The sequence below is a fragment of the Lonchura striata genome, chromosome 4 (assembly GCF_046129695.1).
Source record: "Lonchura striata isolate bLonStr1 chromosome 4, bLonStr1.mat, whole genome shotgun sequence".
Classification (NCBI taxonomy): domain Eukaryota; kingdom Metazoa; phylum Chordata; class Aves; order Passeriformes; family Estrildidae; genus Lonchura; species Lonchura striata.
Window position 1 is genome coordinate 64168077 of NC_134606.1, and position 19554 is coordinate 64187630.

At 41.6% G+C, this 19554-nt stretch overlaps 1 protein-coding gene across 9 annotated transcripts in view; it reads right to left on the minus strand.

Moving 5' to 3' along the window:
• Positions 1-2353: 2353 nt before the first annotated feature.
• WDFY3 (WD repeat and FYVE domain containing 3) overlaps positions 2354-19554 on the minus strand; it is a 152163-nt gene continuing 134962 nt past the window's right edge. For all 9 annotated transcript variants that reach the window (XM_077783021.1, XM_077783020.1, XM_021541464.3 and 6 more), the window contains 14 exons: positions 18329-18435; positions 17639-17792; positions 15980-16071; positions 15441-15653; positions 13622-13769; positions 12651-12805; positions 12212-12370; positions 10241-10420; positions 9426-9608; positions 8699-8795; positions 7359-7688; positions 7053-7164; positions 6528-6725; positions 2354-6047 (listed from right to left, as the gene is read on the minus strand). In XM_077783021.1, the coding sequence (XP_077639147.1) occupies positions 5927-6047; positions 6528-6725; positions 7053-7164; positions 7359-7688; positions 8699-8795; positions 9426-9608; positions 10241-10420; positions 12212-12370; positions 12651-12805; positions 13622-13769; positions 15441-15653; positions 15980-16071; positions 17639-17792; positions 18329-18435 (2249 nt within the window). In that variant the 3' untranslated portion in view covers positions 2354-5926. The remainder of the gene's footprint in view (positions 6048-6527; positions 6726-7052; positions 7165-7358; positions 7689-8698; positions 8796-9425; positions 9609-10240; positions 10421-12211; positions 12371-12650; positions 12806-13621; positions 13770-15440; positions 15654-15979; positions 16072-17638; positions 17793-18328; positions 18436-19554) is intronic.

The following is a 19554-nucleotide window of genomic DNA, read 5'->3' on the forward strand; positions in this document are numbered from 1 at the left end:
GCCAGCCTGTGGCATAGGGCAAAGAAGCAAATTGAGCCTCTGCAGGAAAATACAGTTTTGCTGCTGCATGAATTCAAAGCTGCTCTCTTGCACTTGAAGAAACTATAAGGAAAAAGTAAGAGCTGAAGATTTTTAACTCAGCTGCAGAAGTAACCCTGAGATCACTGGTATTTTTAGTTAATACAAGTTTTTACAGCTGAACTCAAACCTATTTTACTCTCTCTCTCTTGAAGGCTGCAGCCTTGACTTCAATGAGGTCTTAGTTTCCTACAGCTGAGCTCCACCATTTATTTTTAGGAATAGAGTCCTTTTTTGCTCTCCTTTGTTGCCAATCCACATCTCAGTTCAGTCTAGAGCTGATCAGCTCTTGGATATATGGACATATCCCATGGTGGTCTTGTAATCACTGCTCACATGGGTAAATTTGGAGAGCTTGGATGGTGTGTTGAAAAACCTGCTGGCCAGCTCTGCCCTTTCAAGGACTTGGGAAATGGCTCCCAGGTTTCTCTGCAGTTGGAGCATTTATCCTGTAATGAGCACCCCTGTGAGCTGCTGCTTGTGAAAAGAGGGCGGCCAAGCAGCAGCCACACCAGGGTGGTTCCCTCCCCAGCTTCAAGGTAGTCTGGGCAGAGCAGCCAAAATTAAGGAGAGCTTAAAGCTCTCAGAAGCTGTCCCTGGGAAGGGCTGGAAACTCTTCCCAGAGCTCATGCGAGCACCACCCCCTATTCCTCACCCACACAGGATTTTCATCACTGCTGCTGGGCAGAGCCTTGCTACACCTCCCCCCCAGCTCAGTGTTGGCAGTGGAAACACTTCCACCCAGATGGTCTCTGCTCCTGTCTGGCTCCTGCACCAGGGGCTCTGGTGCCCTCTGGTGCAGGCAGGATTGCATTTAGGTTTATCCGTGACCAGGTTTTGGTGCCATTCTTTACAATTTTCCCTTTTTTGAGCGGGGCAGGCCCACGTTTAACACAGTGCCACACAGCTCTTCTCCAGGAAGACAGGGCAGGATTCGGCTCCCAGCACATCAGCTCTGTTCCTGGGCTTGCTTACCCCACCCTCCTCCCTACACCATGTGGCACAGTAACCTCACTAGCAAATCAAATCTGTATCCTAACATGGAGAGAGATGTATCCTGCTGCCAGGAATGCCTTAGAAACAGTCATGCATTTTATACAGAACACCAAGCCTGGAAAACACCTCAGCCTCGCCTTTCTGAACTGAGTTACTGCACCTGTCAGGAAAGACAATTCAGTCACAGCAAAATGGCCACAAATTTGGTTTTACCTGGTAAATGGAATGCCTGGTCCCGGGCAGTGCTTCCACCTGGCAGGAACTGTGGTGCAGCCAGAGGTAAAGGCTGGGGCACTTGAAAGGAGCTGCCCTGTCACTCAACAAATTTCACTCCAAAACTGCCCAGCTGATGCCTGTTGGGATTTTACAGGGCTGGGACTGCACTTTCCCAGTCAAAAGGTCCATCAGGATTGTAGGCTCCACCACTTCCGAGTGCTTGTTCCTGGCACCTCCACTCTCCAGCATGCCTGGAAAATGAGCTTGAAATACTGCATATAGTAATTGACCCAGCTGCACAGAGCACCCTGGAGCTGCTGTTAGTAGGAAATCTCTCCCCAAAAAGAGTGGGAGGCAATGCCAGACCGACAGCTCAGAGTTGGTATGGTTACCTGGCTCAGAGTGCTTTGGTGACACTCATCCATGACCTGCTCCCTGGCAGCAGCAGAACACCCAGGCTGCAGCTGTCAAGTGTCTGCAGCCGCTGAGAACAGTTAACTCCCCCAAAACTGCTGAAGAGACAGCATTTTTTTTTCAGTGTGGAAATATTTAAAATGCAAAATGGCTGAATCTTAGAGGAGTGACTGCCAGGGAGGCCTTGCAGGGCCTCTGGCTGCTACGTTCCAGCAAGGGGTTTATTGCATCCACCACCAAAGGGACCAGAGACAAAAGACAGGACCATGTGAGCTGCACGACTTAAGTGTGGGGTGGGCAGAGGGCAACAACCTGTAGGAGGGGATGAGGGATGAATAACTGGGGTGGGCAGTGTCAACTGGCCAGTGGGAGAGGCAATCTGATGTAGATTGGCAGGAGTCCTGCAGAGCAGCATGGGTTAAGTATCCTCGATCAGCCTAGGTGGGGAAAACTCTTATGATATCAGGATTCCACATTCTGCTGAATTCACACTCTACAATTTAAAGCAAAAAAAGAAGAAACTAAGGCATATGATTTCATGCTGCACCATCATGAAATCATGATACTCACATTCAGAAAGCAAAACTGTGACAAGTAACAGAAACTTACTCCTCATGATGACACAGGAAATGTTACTCATTAGTTATCATTCCCGAGTTAAAAACGTTTATTCAACTGCAAATGATGTGTCTTTCCAACAAATGCAAAACAGCTTTTTGGTCGTAAATAGCAGGTATTTATTTGAAATGGAAAAAAAAATACTTCAGTACCTGAACTATTGCATTTAATCATGTATTGTTGTAATTGTGTTACTCTACCTTTTTGCATTGGAGACAAATATACAATGAACATTCAGATATCACAGATTGCACACTAGATAGTAAATCGTCAGGCCTTTTAACGTAACCACCAAAAAACAGATACTGGATTCTGCAATATAGTACAAAATTCCACACTCCAGTCTTAGCCAGTTATCTTCAATTTACTCCTGATGCTGTACAAATAAATGGCCATTTAACTAGGGCTTACAAGTTAATAACAGGACAAAAAAAATATACATTGCACTGACACAAAAAGTCAGCTGTGTTAATAGTCATGCAACAAGTAACCAAACTTGCTGAAATTAAAAATACTTTCTAAAAACAGTTTTAACTGCATAAGTATTTTATACACAGTTCATTTACCAAAACAAAAGGAGTCTTTAAATGATATAACGCAAATATAAGTTTCTACCAATTTTATACATAAGAAAGTGCAAAATAACTTATCTAAAGTGTTTTGCTATTGAACTGATGAATGTTGGCTGGAGGCAGCCAACCCCTCTCAAAAGCATGACATTACAGTTGCACACTACATACGAATGTTAGGAGTACATGGATAAGTTTACTACAAAGAACAAGGCAGGAGAAGACATGTGAGGTACTTGCAGAGAATACAGTCTACTAATGTTAGTGTACATGAATATATTTTTGCTCAACAGATTTTTACATGGAAAACAAAGCAAGTATTTGCATTAGAAGCTTGAATGAAATGGAAAAAAACCCCATTCCCACATGAACACCACAGTTGCCCACAGCACCAGCTGCCAAAGGGAATATGAGCAGGTGTGTTTGCCCCCCTCCACCTCCAACAAACAAAAACGTGTTTTTTTGGGAACAGAATTAAGTCAGAGGGCTGTGGTGGTTTGATTGCAAAATGTAAACTGTGCCTAGCCTGCCCACTGCAGAATTTTTTAAAGAATGAGGATTTCTTCAGTGCGCTGCCAACGCTGCAGGCGCAGAACAACACCCGTACACCGTGTCTGTAGCTGACAGCCCTGTCCTCAGGAGCCCACAGCAGGACTCTGTCCTGGCTTCAGTGCTGGACCACATCAGTGTTGGTGTCACAGCCTTCCTTTATTAGGGCTTAACCATGTGGCTGTACAAGCTGCAGTCCACAGGAAAGAAGGCTTCCTTCAATTTGGGGGTGATTTGTAAATCTGGAGGCAAGGGGAGAAAAACTGTGGACTCGAAGGCATTTAAGAGTTGTTAAAACAGCCTTTTCTTCAAACAGAAAACATTAAGGCCACTAGCCTGTCTTCTGAACTATGCTGGTTTTGCATCATTTTGGGAAGGGTGAAGGCAACGTTAGAGAGAACAGCTGAACACAGAAATTCCAGTGCTCTGCACATACTTACTGAGGACGTCTTCCTGTTTTTAGGGTCAAATCTGCCAAGTAGCCAGTAGTCAGTGTGGCTACTTGACCATCACTCTTTGGATCCAAAATTTGGGTCAGCTAAGCTCAACAAACCTGCATTTACTCAACAGTGTGCAAGGGCTCTAGAGAAGCCTTTCTGTTCATTTGGGGACCTAGTATACATACCAAAACAGGAATATCTCATTTTACAGACCAGCACATACATAATAAACAAACAAGTATCAAAATACATATTTAACCTTCAGTGCATAAACATGTGATACCAGGGTAAATAGTAAGTGGTCAGAATTAACAAATTATTCACTGCTAAAAGCTCAAATCAAGAGAAGACAGGGGTGCTCCGACAGTGCCAGGGACCCTCTGGAAGGAGCTCACCCCAACAGAGAGGGCCTGGAATTTTTGATGGTGCAATTCCAACAACAACGCTGGTTTTAAGGATTTGCTGTCCCAGGGCCAGAGCCTGCCCAAGTCATTCCAAGTGAAGGATAATCCCATCCCTTTGAGTGACAATATTCACTCAAGTACTGCCAGAGTCACCTGTCTTCTGTTGATCTGGGTCATATTCTTACCTCTATTTAAAATAATCCATTGTGAATATACCTAGCTGTAGATCAGTTTGTCACTCATTTACAAAATATATATACATATGTTAAAAAACAAAACTGAACTAACCACCAGCCTGCCTGCTGCCCCTCCCTCTACCCCCTCGCCCAAACAAAAACCCACTGGGGCAAGACCTCATGCAGAAATTAAGTCCATGGGCCTATCCCAATGTACATGCTCCAATCCCAGTGGACATCAGTGTCTCTACTTCATCCCACATGTAGTGCAAAATAAATGACAGAGTAGTAAAAAAACACTGCAATTAAATTCATATTGAAACTTAAAAACCATAATGGAAAGCTACTGCTGTCCTCAAGCTGATGGTGTGTGCTGAAAGACACAGAGAGCTCCGAGGAGCATTTCTGACATGACCAGGATCACTCTGCTTTAGAGCAATGCCTGTTGTTACAAAAAGGTTTTTTGCAGAGAAGCTATGGGACACTACAGCAGTTCAGTTTTATGCACAAAAAATTAATTCTGTACCTATATGCAAAAGCCAATTGCTATTGACTAAAGAAGGTAAAAGCTGGTTCTTGCACTGCATGAATCAGCTGCTAATGAACAGTAAGTAATTAACAAAACTGCAGCTCTGACATATGTATAAAAGAGGCCTTATTAAATATGAACAACACTGAGGTGGTAAGTAGTTTGGTATAAAATGCAACACAAGTGTACAATTTAGTTTCTGGTTATCTTACAGCTAGAATAAAATACTCCAAGTCCTATTCTCAAAAACGTTTTCTTCTGAAAAAATCAGTGTAATTCTATGAATAGCCTCACTTAAATTAAGATACTGTGGGGAACTGAAAGAACAAACATGCACAGACTGGATTCTTAACAGAAATACACATAATGCCTTTGAGTTTTCCGTTTTTGTGGTTTGTTTTTTTTAACATTCATATTTAAATTGATAAATGAGATAAAGATGCCAAAGTACAGTGGTTAATCTAAAGTCCCATGTAACAGGCAGTTAAGTTCATATTTAGATAAAAAGGCCATTATACCTATTTACAATATACACATTTGCTTGCAAAGAAGGCAGATTTACAACTATCTTCTAAAAAGCCTTGCCCTCCCTCCCCCCCCAGTTAAGATGACTAACTACAAAAACAAGACAAGAAGGGGTGTTTAGGATAAGTAAGGATTTTCGTGACAGCTACCCCAGCATGGGTTCATGGGCTGCCAGTTCCATTGGATTTCTGGTTATTAACCGTGTCTTTCTGGGCCTTGCTCTTCCCCTCCTGATGCTGTTCGCCTCGTCTGCCTTCTGTCAACACAAACCAATGCAATGATCCCTTTTTACTCTTAGTGCCTAGAATGAAGTATAAACGTAAGTGTAAACAGACAATATTCCGATTCCTTCCGATGCTCTCACTGGTTCCTGGAGTGACAGTGGGGCTGGATGAGGTTTGCCAGGCCCCCATCAATTTCTGGGCCCCTCCTCTGAGCCTCGCTCGTGCTGCAGGTTGTAGAAGCAGTTCTGGCACACCCTAACCGGTGAGGAAATCTTCAGCCGTTTGATTTCTGACTGAAACCGGCTGCACCTGTGAAGAATAAACAACCATCATTGAAAACAGGTCCTCTCTGTTTCTACCCATTTTCTATTGAGCTGTGGGTATTATCACCATGACTGCAATCACCAGAAACTGTCCTAACTCACCTTGACATGGAGATGCAATGCAGTGTGGCAGAAGCAGAATTTAACTCAAATGATCACCACAGAGTCAATGCAATGAGACTGCATGACAGATAGCTAAATAACAGCTGTTGTCATCAGATTAGACTCAGATAAAACTAGAAATATCATCTCTGACCCAGAGACGAGACTTGCACTTCAGTTTGTGGGTAAGGAGAGGTCGCACACATCCTCTACGTGATACATTTTGTCTGAGCCTACCTGCTTGTGGCCCCTAAGTCAGCATCCTCACAGTCCTGCACACAGTTTAGGCTGTGGTATTTCAGAGCTTTGCCCCACCTAAAATCCTGTATGGAAAAGAGCCCAAAGGGAGCTGTTGGCTGCTTACTTCTGGCAGAACAGCTGTCCACAGTTCCTGCAGTGGTGCCGCCTCTCGGTGAGTGAGAAGCGCACGGTGCAGCCTGAGCAGCTGTCGCCGCCCTCGTCCTTCACCCAGTGGTCGGCTGCGGAGCGGCCCGGCTGATCGCTCACCGACCAGCTGAACACCCTGCCCCGGCCGTCTCCGATCAGGATCCTGCTGTGATCCCTGCAAGGAAAAGCAAAAGCATTTTTGCAACAACTCTGCCACAGTAATGCACAAGCAGCGATGCCCGATTTCAAACATCAGAGGATGTAAAAGGGAAAAGCACTGGGGTGGTGACTAATGCCCCAATTGCCCTGCTCTAAGTGGAGCTGCAACACTCTGTGTAACACAGTGCAGCCGAACAGGTCTTCCTCTCTTTAGTGTTTTTCTCTCAGTCCTTGAAGAAGGCTACACCAAACTGAAGCACCACAGAAGAGTTATGAACAATGGCACCTCTTCCTGCTGACAGCAGCCAAAAATGTTTGAAGCCTTCATGTGTGAGCTACTCACTTGGAGATGCCAAGCGCAGTGATTTCTGCTGGGTGTGCATTGTCTTTGCGATCAAATGCCGTGTGCATAGTTAGTTTGCTTCTGAACACCAGCTGACGCTCCCATCTGTATCCTACAAAGGAGTGGGAAGAGGGAGGGGATAAACCAAATTTGCTTTTTCTCATTTTTGTTCCCTCCTCCCCCAGCGTACTTGTAACTGCAACTTTGTAGCAAGAACAAAATCTCCCTCAGAGATTCAAGTTTTTCTCTTTTTCTATAACATTTCATTTAGGAATAAAACTGAGGGCTGTGCATGGTTTCTTTTACCTGGTTTGAGCTTGCTGTAGTGCCGTGCTTCACCATAGCTGGGGTGGGGGTGGTTAACCTGAGCATGGGGATGCATTTTGGCTTGTCCCTCCGAATAATTGACAAAGATAAATCCATCTTTCTCATCCAAGCTGAGCTGGTCTGACCAACGCCTGGAGTCATCAGAGCCGCTGTCTGCTGACCATGCTGCTACTGCTCTGGCTGATGATGACCGAGGCCTGTGGCTGGTGCTGCTTGGCTGGCTCTGGCTCTCCTGCACTTTTGCATCCTGGCCTATGCATGCATCGTCTGCCTCGGAGTCACTGCTGTCCTCTTCATGGGCTTCCTGCCCTGGATTGGCACAACAGGGGACAAGGCACTTTTAGTGAGCCTGGTTATGGCCTGAACTTTTTCTTTATTCTGGTGCTGCACTGCCTGCACCCCAATGGGCATCAACTGCTGAGAGAGGGACACTGTATGCAGGCATTCAGAGACTTTTCAGAGATTTAGCTCCTGCCAGAAATCACACCATTCATATTTTTTGCACTTTTCTTGCACTTTTTTCTGTTTTGCCAGAGAACGACATGCCTTAGCTGAAGCTGTTTCCTACAACAGTCCCTCTGAGGAAGGCTATCATAGACAAAAGGAGCAAAAACTTCAGAAACACTCAGGTTGGCAAAACTTATACAAGTAAGAGCAGTCAGCTATGCTGAAATTTGGACTGAAAAATATGATGCAGACTTGCACTTGTTAACACAAAAGAGCAATTAACTAAGACATTTATATTACAAGTGATACTGAAAATAACCAAAATCTATATTTATATAATAATTACTAATGAATATCATAAGATTCAGATCCAAATCCAGATCATATCTTCTACATGAAAAGTGCAGGAGGAAGACCAGATGGCTAAAAGAAACAGTCATAAGGCACAGACCAAAATCTTCCAAGAGCGAAAAAAGGTATCATTGCTTGTCTTGTTTAAGCTGTTCCATCAGTATATTCAACTTGGCTGTTATGCTATAATTCTATTTCATACTAAAAAATATCTAGCTTTTGGACAATCCATCAAGCATACCAACAGCCAAAACGAACTCAGAGAAAAGTTCCACCTTCACAGAACAAAAAGCTATGATGGGCAACATTTTTCTTACTTGTAGCAATATGAAACTACCTTAAGCAAAGTGCTGAATACAGAATGCAGACACTCTGTTCATTGTGCCTACTGGATGTCTACTGCCTTTTGAGATAAAATCTCCATCATTCCATTCTGCACTGTATACCCACAGGACTTGACCTGGTATATAGCAAAGACCAGATACAACAGGGAAATACCAAACACTTGTGAGGAGACATACCTATCTGAGCATCCTGACAGTCCTCTTGCATTTCCAGCATCTCCACAGGCTCTGGAGCTGGTGTTTCTGGCACTTGCAAAAACTCCATCCGCCAGAACTGGAAGGACAGGGGATAAGCAGAGTGGCTGAACTTACTGAACTCTTGGTGTTTTCCTAAGTTACTTGAAGAGTTAAAATGGCTAAGTAGAACTGTGTATTTGCACTGCTAACATGCAAGACAGGTCCCATCTCCATACTAAAGTCTGTTTTTGAGGGCTAGAAACTATAAGAGGACATCTGTGTTCATGCCTGAATCCACTCCACACAGCTATCTGACCAGGAGATTCTGGTTAAGGCTGCACCCAAAAGTACTGAAAATTGGGTTAGACTTGTAGGTATCAGAGCTGACATTAGGCTTCTGTTTTCTTTCTAGCCAAGCAAAATTAATTGTCTCGAGGTGTATGAAACTAAAATGGTGAACCAAAACAATAGCCTCCAGGTATGAAAGCTGGTGACCAAAACAGAGCAGGAAGGAAATGTATTCTCTGCTGACTATTGCTGGTTACCACATCCCAATGGGGGCATCAATAAAGGAGAAAGAACTGTTCAAGTGAAATTCCCAAGTAAAGCAGAACTGCTTTGGTCCTGGTCAGGACACTGTGTTGTCCTGGATAGGCATGACTTTTCTACATACTACCACCACCAAGGCATAAGCTTTATTTTCCAGACAGTGATTGCTGGTACTTACCCGGACAACTCCGTCCGAATGTCCTGTTATGATGACATTCTGCGTGTCCCACTCATTCATCTCTGACACAAAACAACACATAATTTGCTGGCTTCGACCAGTGAAGGTGTTTACACTTGCAGTAGGGCTGCCATTAATGCTCCACACATGGATGTAAGTGCCAGCACATGATACAATGTCTCCCTGCAAAGACAAATAACACCTCCAGATTTCAATACAAAGTTGTAGGTATCCTTCAGCAAAAATACAGCTTGCATTACAGCTCTCTCTTGTCTTGATTTCAACCACTGCATCTGCTCTGGCTGCAACAGAGTCCATCCAGCCTTGAAGGCCATGCATGGGAGCTGGATAAATGGTGACTCGTAACTCACAGGACCACCAAGGACAGAAGCTTTTAGGATACGACTCTTTCCACTACAACTGGCACTGCACTGTCACCCAAGGTATCCCGTTTCCTTTAAATTCAGCTTAAGACAAGAGAAGTCAACCAAGATCATGTATCAAAAGCTCTTCTTAGCTTGTGCAGTAGATCTGGCAGCTCACTTGGAATGTCACACTAAATACACTGCCTCCAGCACTGTTAATAAATAACCTCTTCTGAGCTCAAGCCACTCTGCATGGAATGCAGCCATCCATTTGCTCTAGACAAATGACACAAATTATTCCTAAACCAGCTGCTAATCAGTTTTCAGACGAGTTATACAAGTTCTGCCAAATTAACAGGAGAGCCTCGTGGGTTTTTTCCTTTGGTTTAATGATTTCCAACTCTTGCTACTGTTCCTACTGCAGCCTGGTGGACAGAGTTTGGCTCTCACCGTTAATTCATTTATACAGAGTGCAGAAATTGGAGCCCTGTGCCCTCGGAGCTGTGTCAGGAAGGAGAGCTTGTTCAGATCCCAGATGATGCAGGTGCGATCCCGGGAGCCACTCACAATTATGTGATATGCCAGCGATGCAGTTAAGCACGTGACAGTGTCAGTGTGACCCAGCAGTGCCTGCAAAACACAAGGCAGAAGCAAAAGTGAAAATCAGGAGAGAGCACAAAAATTCCACATCAAAGCCTCTTACCTGAATAACCAGAATATCCCATCAGAAGATGCACCCACCTTATAAGTCTTCAGTTGATAACTATTTCCATAACTGAAAATGGCAAAAATAATATTTTTTCCCATTTAAAAAGAGCTCTGACAAAATAAAATTTCAAGGGTCTAATGTTACAGATCCTTCCACTGAAGAAAACTCTATACTGCATCATTAAAGTAGCCTTTAAGGCCAGAAAGTGTTCCAGGCTGCACCTGAAATTACATTCTGACTCCTACAGCAACTGCTGATGACTAAGAGAAGACAAAAGAGATGAGAAAGAGATACAGCCAAAAAAGCAAAGTCAATAGGAAGAAGGAGAAAAGTATGAGTATCTACACATATTAGGCCTTACTTTTACTATCAGGCTTAATCTAACTATTGGAAAAAGAATCTGAAATACAGTCAGACTACTGCACCTTACTCAGTTAAAATAAAACTTGCTGAATAGAGTAAATATATTCACATATGCTGCCCCAAAATTTAAGATACAGTGTTTTATCGTGTACAGTTTTAAAGAAAAACATTTCAGAAAAGCAGCTTTGGACAGTTGATTACTGCACAAGAGTAAATAATTCTCTAAATTTCTTTTAATAAATTTGAGGGAAAGACTTCCTCTAAAAAACAGTTGAGATGCTAATGGAACAGTAACACAACCTTTAACAATGATACATTGCCAGAATATCTAGACTTACTTGTGGTTGGGTTTTTTTGGTTACATTTGTTGGGTTTGTTTTTTCTTTAGTAAACACACAAAACTTACTCTGCACTTAGCTGCAGCTGACTTTAAAGCATGGGTGCTTGTTTGAGATTAAAAAGTGCTGTAATTGATTTTTTTTTTTTTAAAAGAGGAAAATTAACCTTTAAGGCAGCCTGTGGCGAGGGCTGGTCCTGGATGGTTGGGAGGGATGGAGAGATCTCTGAAGTCAGGCCCCAAGGAGTGGGGGCAGAGCGAGATAGTGAGAGAGAGTTCCAAGAGAGGGCCCAAGAGGGCAGAGAGAAGGGATGGGAGAGAGGGCCCTGGTCTCCCGGGTACACCTTATCAAGGGGGCTTCAAAGTGGGTGCAGAATAAAACTTTGCACCAATGGGATTACAGATACATGATACTTCAGGGGAGGGTTACAGGTGCAGGATAAACTACACATTTTTGCGGGATGAGACAGAACATTTTATCTGACCCATGGATCTGTCTGTGGGTCAAAAAGGGGAGTTACCTTCCACTAGCTACACCCCTGTCCACCAGTTGCTTAGCAACCAAGGTCTGAAATCTCAAATCTTGTTCTAATCTCAATTTTACTCAGTCTCTGTATTTTCCAAATCCTTTGCCATGCAATTGTATTTATAAGCCTTTCCCATTTCATCTTCTGCAACAGCAGCCTCCTTTTATGTCCTTCCTGACACAGTTTTTAGATGGGGGTATTACATGTAACACTAGAAAGCAGATAATTTCACAAAACTCACCTGTATAATTTTGTTAACATCACTAGGAAATGCCCTTTGTCTCCAGAAAGCTCCTGGTGATCCACTATTCTTAAAAACAATGCAATTTTAAAGGTGCATTTTGCCCACTTTCAATGCAGATTACCATCTCAACTACTCCATTCGCCTGAGATCTGCTGGACTCATGGTTTTAAAGGTGAGCAACACCCATTTACACAATTACTTTGATGTTATAACATTACTTTACAGCTTTACTGTATTTTACCTGTTTCAGTGTGAGAGCTTTAGCTTTTTCTTTAGAGACACCCATTTCCCATACACACACTGCTGTGCTTGTTCCTCCAGTGATAACTAGTTTGGGGTTGGGGCAAATGGCACACAGGATCTGACCCCATTCTGATAAGCATTCATAAACAATCACGGCCTAAAAATATAGAAAACAAATAATTACTTGCAGAACTAGTACTTTGTAGGATAAAAAAACACCTGGCTGCCACCTTGCACTCATTAGGTCACTAAGACCTGATAAAAAACTATTACGAGTTAATTGTATTCTGCCAGTGTCCTGGTGAAGGCCCTCAAGAGGGAGCAAAAAAACCTGATGCAGTAGAAGATTATTTCATTCACATGTAAAATAAATGTCCATTGTTATGTTTTTTTCACTATTGAGTACTGATTACTGGAACAAATTTCAGATTACAAACCTTGTCTGACTCATAGGTACCCAGTCTGCAGCTGAGGTCTGCATAGCCCCAGGCAAATGTTTTATTCCACGTGGGTGGGATGAGAACCTTGTTCTGTTCTACTGCCAGAATGCCTTTATCAGTACACACGATCTGCCCCACAGGCTCCTTGAGCTCTGAAAGAGAAGATGAGGTTATGTTTTATTGCTGGGAAAGACAAATACTATCTGATCCCTTTGAGTACCTGCTGCTCTTCCAAAGCTAGGTCTCCGTAGTGACTATTTATACATTCTCTGCATCAGCTACAGTGATGGCAACTTTTGCTCCATTCCTAACAAATGCAGGGCCAAATATAGATTAGTGCTTTCTAATTTCCTGACTTAGAGTCTTCTCTCTAAGCCCTGCTATGCCCCATTTAATAGAACACCCTTCTCTCCTTACAGCAGGGAGCCACAGATTATGCTTTACTCAGCTAGGAAAGAAATCCCTGTATAGCATTTACCTGCCTTGCAGACAACTAACTTTTGTTCAGTCCAATGTCAGATTTGAAGTAAAAAACCACTTTGTCTCAGTGCAGCTACCAACACCACACTTTCCTGCCAACATTCCTTAGTATTTCTTGGCACTGATAAATAATCCTTTTGCTGTGAAAACCACAAAAATAGAGGCTACCACAGGCCCAGAAACAACATACTCCAAATGCTGTTTGTTAAATTCAAACTTATAAAGAGGTGTTTGGGCTCCATTTTATCCCTCTATTTAAAAAATGTCATATTAAACTGGTGCAGCTATGGTGTTTCCCAAATTCCTTTAAAGTAGCTAAGAACATAACAGTACAGCATTAGGATATTTTGAATTTGTCTTTCTCACAAAACTATGGGCAGTAAGAATAATAGAAGTAAGAAAAAGATGGCAAAGAAAAAAAAATCTTGCTGAAACTCTGAATGCCTGGGCAAAGAAACAGCAATAACAACTGTGAGTTTAAAGTTTACCTTTCACTGGGGCAAGAGATGGGCGCAGGTTGTCCAAATGATGGAAAAAGATCTTGTCACCTGTGGAACCAGGGGGCACAGAGGTTCCCACAGCCTCTCCATTCAGACGACTTCTAACACGCTTTGGTGGGTGAGGTTTTTTGAAGAGCTGAAATTCATCAAGAAACTAATTATCATCAAAAAATACAGGTTTACAAGGGCACTAACTTAAATAGATCATAAATACATCCAATGTATCTTCTAAAAATTCTGCAGGCAAGCAAATGCTTCACTGCTCTCAGTATTCACTAATAACTACTCATGGTGAACATTTCAAAAACCTTCAACAAACAATACGAAAACCCACAAGGAGCAAAGTTGTTCTGCCCCCTCAGGCTGTGGCATTTTGGCACCCTCATGGAGTTGAGAGCCCCCTTCCAAACACACCACCAGCTCTGCACTGTTTTGCATCATAACTGTTTAAAATATAAACCAAAACTGCCAGGCACATTACTAGTGGAAGAGATGGGACAAAGATGTATGTTACATTGTGCAGGAAAGGAGTGCAAAAATGCACAGCAGCCATGTCACTGAGAGAGCCTGCCCTGGATCCCCTTTGGAAAATAACAGAAGGAAACAGCAAAACTCTACAGTTACATAAAAATGTGCTCCAAAAGCACTCACCATCAACAAAGCCTTAAGGAAGTTCTGAGTTTCCCAAGTTTACTGCAGTCTATTTCCTCTAGCAAAGCATCATGCACTTCCTGGTAGATTTTACCACAGCTTTGTACCTAACAGGCATCTGAGGACGCAGGCAGAGCCTGGGTCTCAGCTGCACTGCTCTTCTATGGCCCTGCCCTCTGCCCCAGTCTCTGTCTGTCCATCTGGCTTTAGCTGGGCCACGTCTGATTACCATCACAGAGGGATTGGTTATTACATAAGAGGGGAAAACCCTACAGACACTACAGAATTAGATTATTGAGAGCAAGGAAGGGAAAAGAGAAAATCCAGAGAATACAGATGAGCAGTTCTTATCCTTCCTTCCATGCAATGAGAGACATATAGCTCTAAGTGGGTTGCCACAGGAAATATCTTGTGGCTGTCCTGAAACATTATGTGCTGAGAGTTGAGTTTAGAGTCTCCAACACATTGCTTGAATTCCCAGCCAATGCTGAAGATATCTGTGGCTTCCACCAGATCTAGGATTGGAAATATTTACCAGACACTTAAGATTTTCACTGGATAGTAAAAAGACTCCAAAGAAATGCCCAATAAAAACCCAAATCAAAACAACCAACACTGAGACACCCCCAAACCTGAACCCCAAGATTTAATATTACATTGAATTATTTAATGTAGTCGGTTGAAGAGAAAACAAACTTTAAAGCTGCACCAAAAACTGGTCTTTACAGCTCCTTAACTACGGCTGTCCTTCAAGAGTGAATCACCCATGAGACTAGGATTAAAAAAAAGAAGCAGAAGTTATTACAGAAATTGTTTTATTACAGGGTAACTTCCAATACCTTAGCACTAGGCATTACTTTGAAGTTGCACTTTCATTCCTCTCCTATGATTTTGCAGCAGGAACATATTTCTCTTTTGAGCTATAATTCATTATGCCTTTATTTTAAGGATGTAAAGGGAAAAAAAAAGACATTTCTAATCTCACAAGTAAAGCCCAAAGTCAATCTTTGTGTAGTTTATGATTTTGTATCACTGGAAGAATATTTATGAATAAACACTGCCAAGAAGTTTCATTCCTAAAACACCTTCCTGTTTTATATTAACACATTTCAACTTGAGTGTTAACTGGAAAGTAAGAATTCTATGAAGAGTATACCTGCTTTGGTATTTGTCCAAAGTTATTAATGAATCCTATGGTAGCTGTCTCTTTTAAAGGATCATTGATGTTATATATGTCCACTTGTCCCTCATAGAAGAGATGGTGAAATACATTTACAGCTTCTACTGCAGCAGGACCTTGCTGTTTATAGCCAAAGATCAAGTCAATCCACTCATGCAGGTGAGCACTCACAAAGTCACATTCCAGAGCCTGAAATTCAGAAGGCATGCATTAAAATGAGACAAACTGCTCATTGGTTGAGTTTACTACATTTGCCACATGGAGAAACGCAGAACATGATTTGATGTATTTTTGTTACATTTTGACAAAGCTTTTCATTAAGCAAGTTTTGCCTCAGAGTATTCTGCAGCCGAAAAGGAGAGAGAGGAAATGCTGGCTCTACAGACCTTGGCAATAATTAGACACCAACCCTGAACTCAAAGACTGGCCTGTGACTGCACAAATTGAGCTTAGATTAATGTGCAGTGGAAAGTCCCAACAGACATTCTTACTCTCACCATTGAAATTCAAATTACCTCCCGATGGACTCTGATAAATTCACGAGGATCTCCTTTTGCCCATGGTGGGAGTATTACATCACCAAGTTTAGTGCCATTTTGTTTACAACCTAATAAAAAGAAAAAGAAGGTAAAAATTTGGAGCACTGACACTGAACTGTAATAGCAAACGTGAGAAAAAGAAAAAAAAGGCAAATAATCAAATTCTAGTATGTAAGTATAAAGGAAGCCATTTCAGTCTTTAAAAGTTTTAAATGTCAGGCAATAAAACATGAAAAATTCTGCCTCAGTTATTCATGTAAGATTGCTTTCAGGAGAAAGAATGCAAATACTCCTCACTAAGGCTTCTGAAGAGGAAAACAGTATTTTATCATAGAATGAAATTGTCGTTTTACTTCTGAGAATTGCCTGTACTCCTGTGATATGTAGCCAAATACTCATTTCCTAACAGTGCAGAGCTAATTGGTATCCCCCACAAGCTCCATGCCCAAGGATACTGGCAATTCCCCTGATATGCCCATGACCTGGGCACAATTCATTTACCCTGTCCTGGACAGCCTCATTCTCACTCTGGACATCAAATAGTGGCATGCTGTGATCAACAAAAATGTGTTTGGTAAAACTCCTCAGTTATATTCTTGTTCTGTCACTTGTTGTCAAGAGACAACTCCACACTTCATATTAACTCAGAGGAACACCTACAAATTTCCTACTTTACAGGGTCACACAAAAAATAAGTGCAATGCTCCAACAGAAACATTACTTGCATCACCAAACTTCAAATCTTCCTTTCTTTTCACCTGGGAAGAAGGGAAGAAGGATTGCTACAAATTACCATAACCAAAAGTATCTCAGTGTTTGACAATTGCTCCTAAAAGAGCCTTTTCTACTGTTGGTCCAAATGCTCAATGAAGAATTTCCAATGGTTACAGTTCAAAATTGTCAGATACAAAGATAAGTGGACAAGAGCTCAACATTTTTTCAGTAATACCCTAATTCTTTCGAGTAAAATATAGATGGAAGAGGTTTTGCAGAGTGTTCTTTGGGTTTTGCTTTTCTTTTTTTGCAAGGTTGTACTTCCAATCTGTTCCAATAGATTTTGAATAAAGGCTTGCAAGCTATTGAAACCTATGATTTGATTAATCTTTATTACTGGTAATAGATTCACAGCACAGAGCTCAGAATATAAGAACTTAATGCCAGTGTTAAGAGTGATAGAATAAGTAACATGCATCTCAAACAAACAGGTCTCCTACACAACACCTGATGAATAATCAGTGTCACAACAGCTGTGACAATTCAAAAAACCATTAGGAATATTTTCAAATTAAGTTCTAAAAGTGAAGATTTGTCAAACAGATTTTGAGAAGTTTAAAAAAATAAATAACGAAGAAGGTGAACACCATCATGGAATAGGTTACATGGAGAAAAATGCAAAGCAGAGAAACTCTAAGTAGAACATGATTATCTGTACATTTTGAACTGGTAAAAAAACCAAAATTGACAAAAATACACCGCTGCAAACAAAAGTCTTTTCAGGGACTAGTTCTGCAGTTCTCAGAAGACACTTTGTATTAAACTGCTTACAATGAACACTCACGGCTTGAGAAAATACCTGAAGTCTGCCTGCCTCTGTTCTCCCACACACAGCACGGCTATCAAGCTCTTTTTGCCTACCTAGGTCAAAATTGTTGGAATTGAGCAGGAACTCGGGGAGGTAGAAGAACTCTGGGATGAGCTCCTTCACATCTGCCATGTTGTGCTTGGAGGCGGAGTACCAGGCCTCGCGCACGCTGTGGAACATGCGGTCAGCCAGGTCAAAGTGACCACCCTGCCGGCAGAGAGAGGAGCACGTCAGCGGCACAGCATCCCCCAGCATGGCAGCCTTTGCCAGGAAGGCAAATCAGAACAGCCTCTGCCACATGAAGATGCTAGAACTAGCATGTTTCTTTCTTTAATGCAACTGATCTCATCAGCTGCATTACTTTCAGGTACATGAGAACAGAAAATATGGATACAGATATACAGAACTTTAAGAGAAGAGTTATCTGTCTGATTTCAAGTCTAGTCTCTTTCAGAGAAACAGCAAAATAGTTTTCACAATAAAACTCGTTTTGGTTTTTGTCTGCTGCTAATTTGTTTTGTGCACATTTAGAAAAGTGTACAAACTACAAGGGAAAAAAAAAGGTGAATTCCATCACATTTCTAAAAAAGACATATCAAAAACCTGCCAGGCAATAAGAATTCTGCTAAAAGGTGTTTCTTCTATGATATTTAATGAAAACAAAGCTGACTGATCTTATTTCCCAGTGATGTCTGAAATGCACAGCAGGCAAGAAACTTAAAGTGAGGTGATGTAATTTTTACCTGTAACCGTAAGAAAATCTGAGTAAAAGGCTCCATCCGGACAAGATAGGAAGCCACGATCATGGCTGAGGAATAGTGAGTCCCATAGTGATAAGCTGGGGTTTCCCCTGCAGATTAAAAATCATAAACATAGGAGAAATAAGGTAGTTAGGTGACAGAGTCAGTACTAACGGGAAAAAATATTAACACTGCATTTTAATTACTTTGTGGACTTGGGCACATTCAGAACTGGAATTTGTAATTTTCATTCTCAGATATCTGAAAGCTTTATGTTTTCTCACTTGAGTTTGGGCTGCAGTGCAGTAGCCCTAATTAAAAAGGGCTCTGCAAAGCAGTACTGAATGGTTACTCATTTTTTATTTTAGCTAATTGAAATGCTGCAATGCAACTACGGTGATTTCTGCTGAAGAAACATTTTTAAAGATACCTTTTTTAAGTTTTGGTGTTTTTTTTTTACTATGGATTTAAAATCTTGGGCAGAAACACGCATCAAAACTGTTGCCTAAATTTTGTACATCTTTTACTTTCTTAATTTCCTGGCAAAATGTCTACACAAGCACACTTAGAAAATACTGATTTGTTTCTAAAAATGAATATCTTTGCCATCTACTGCTGTTTGACATAGAACAGCACTGCAGTAGTTAAACAGACCTCTATCTTCAATGAAAGCACACAAGAAAACTTGTCTTGCCAAACACAGAAGTTTTATTTTCAATATATAAGGAAGCTCTAAAATCATGACTAGGTAACTTAATTGTATCTCATTCTGAAGTTTTTTTTCTCCTTAGCCAAAAAAACCCACACTTTAAGATTAGAAATGAAAAAGCTAGAATACTGCTAATGCAGAAGCATTTGCATTCTTTGTACTACTAATTTTCATGCAGCAGCAGCCAAACTGTATTAGCAGACACAGCTGCTTGTGTGCTTCACCTGCCTGCCCATTCCATTCTTTATATAATATTAAACTCATCTAAAAGTGCAACTGTTCTTTGTTTTTACATATAAACAAAGGTGTAATTTAGATTTAAAGCAAACAACACAGAAAGAAAGCCAATGCCCATTTGCTCTAATTTAGACTTTGTTGGACAGTCATAAAAAAACCCCATGGTAGAGTTCTGCACATCATATCCAGATCTCTTTACCCACATTATAAAAAAATCTGTGAGTCCCTCCTATGATGACAGGTGCATGTTCCTTTTTGCTCTTTCTGCAGGGTGGATTATTAC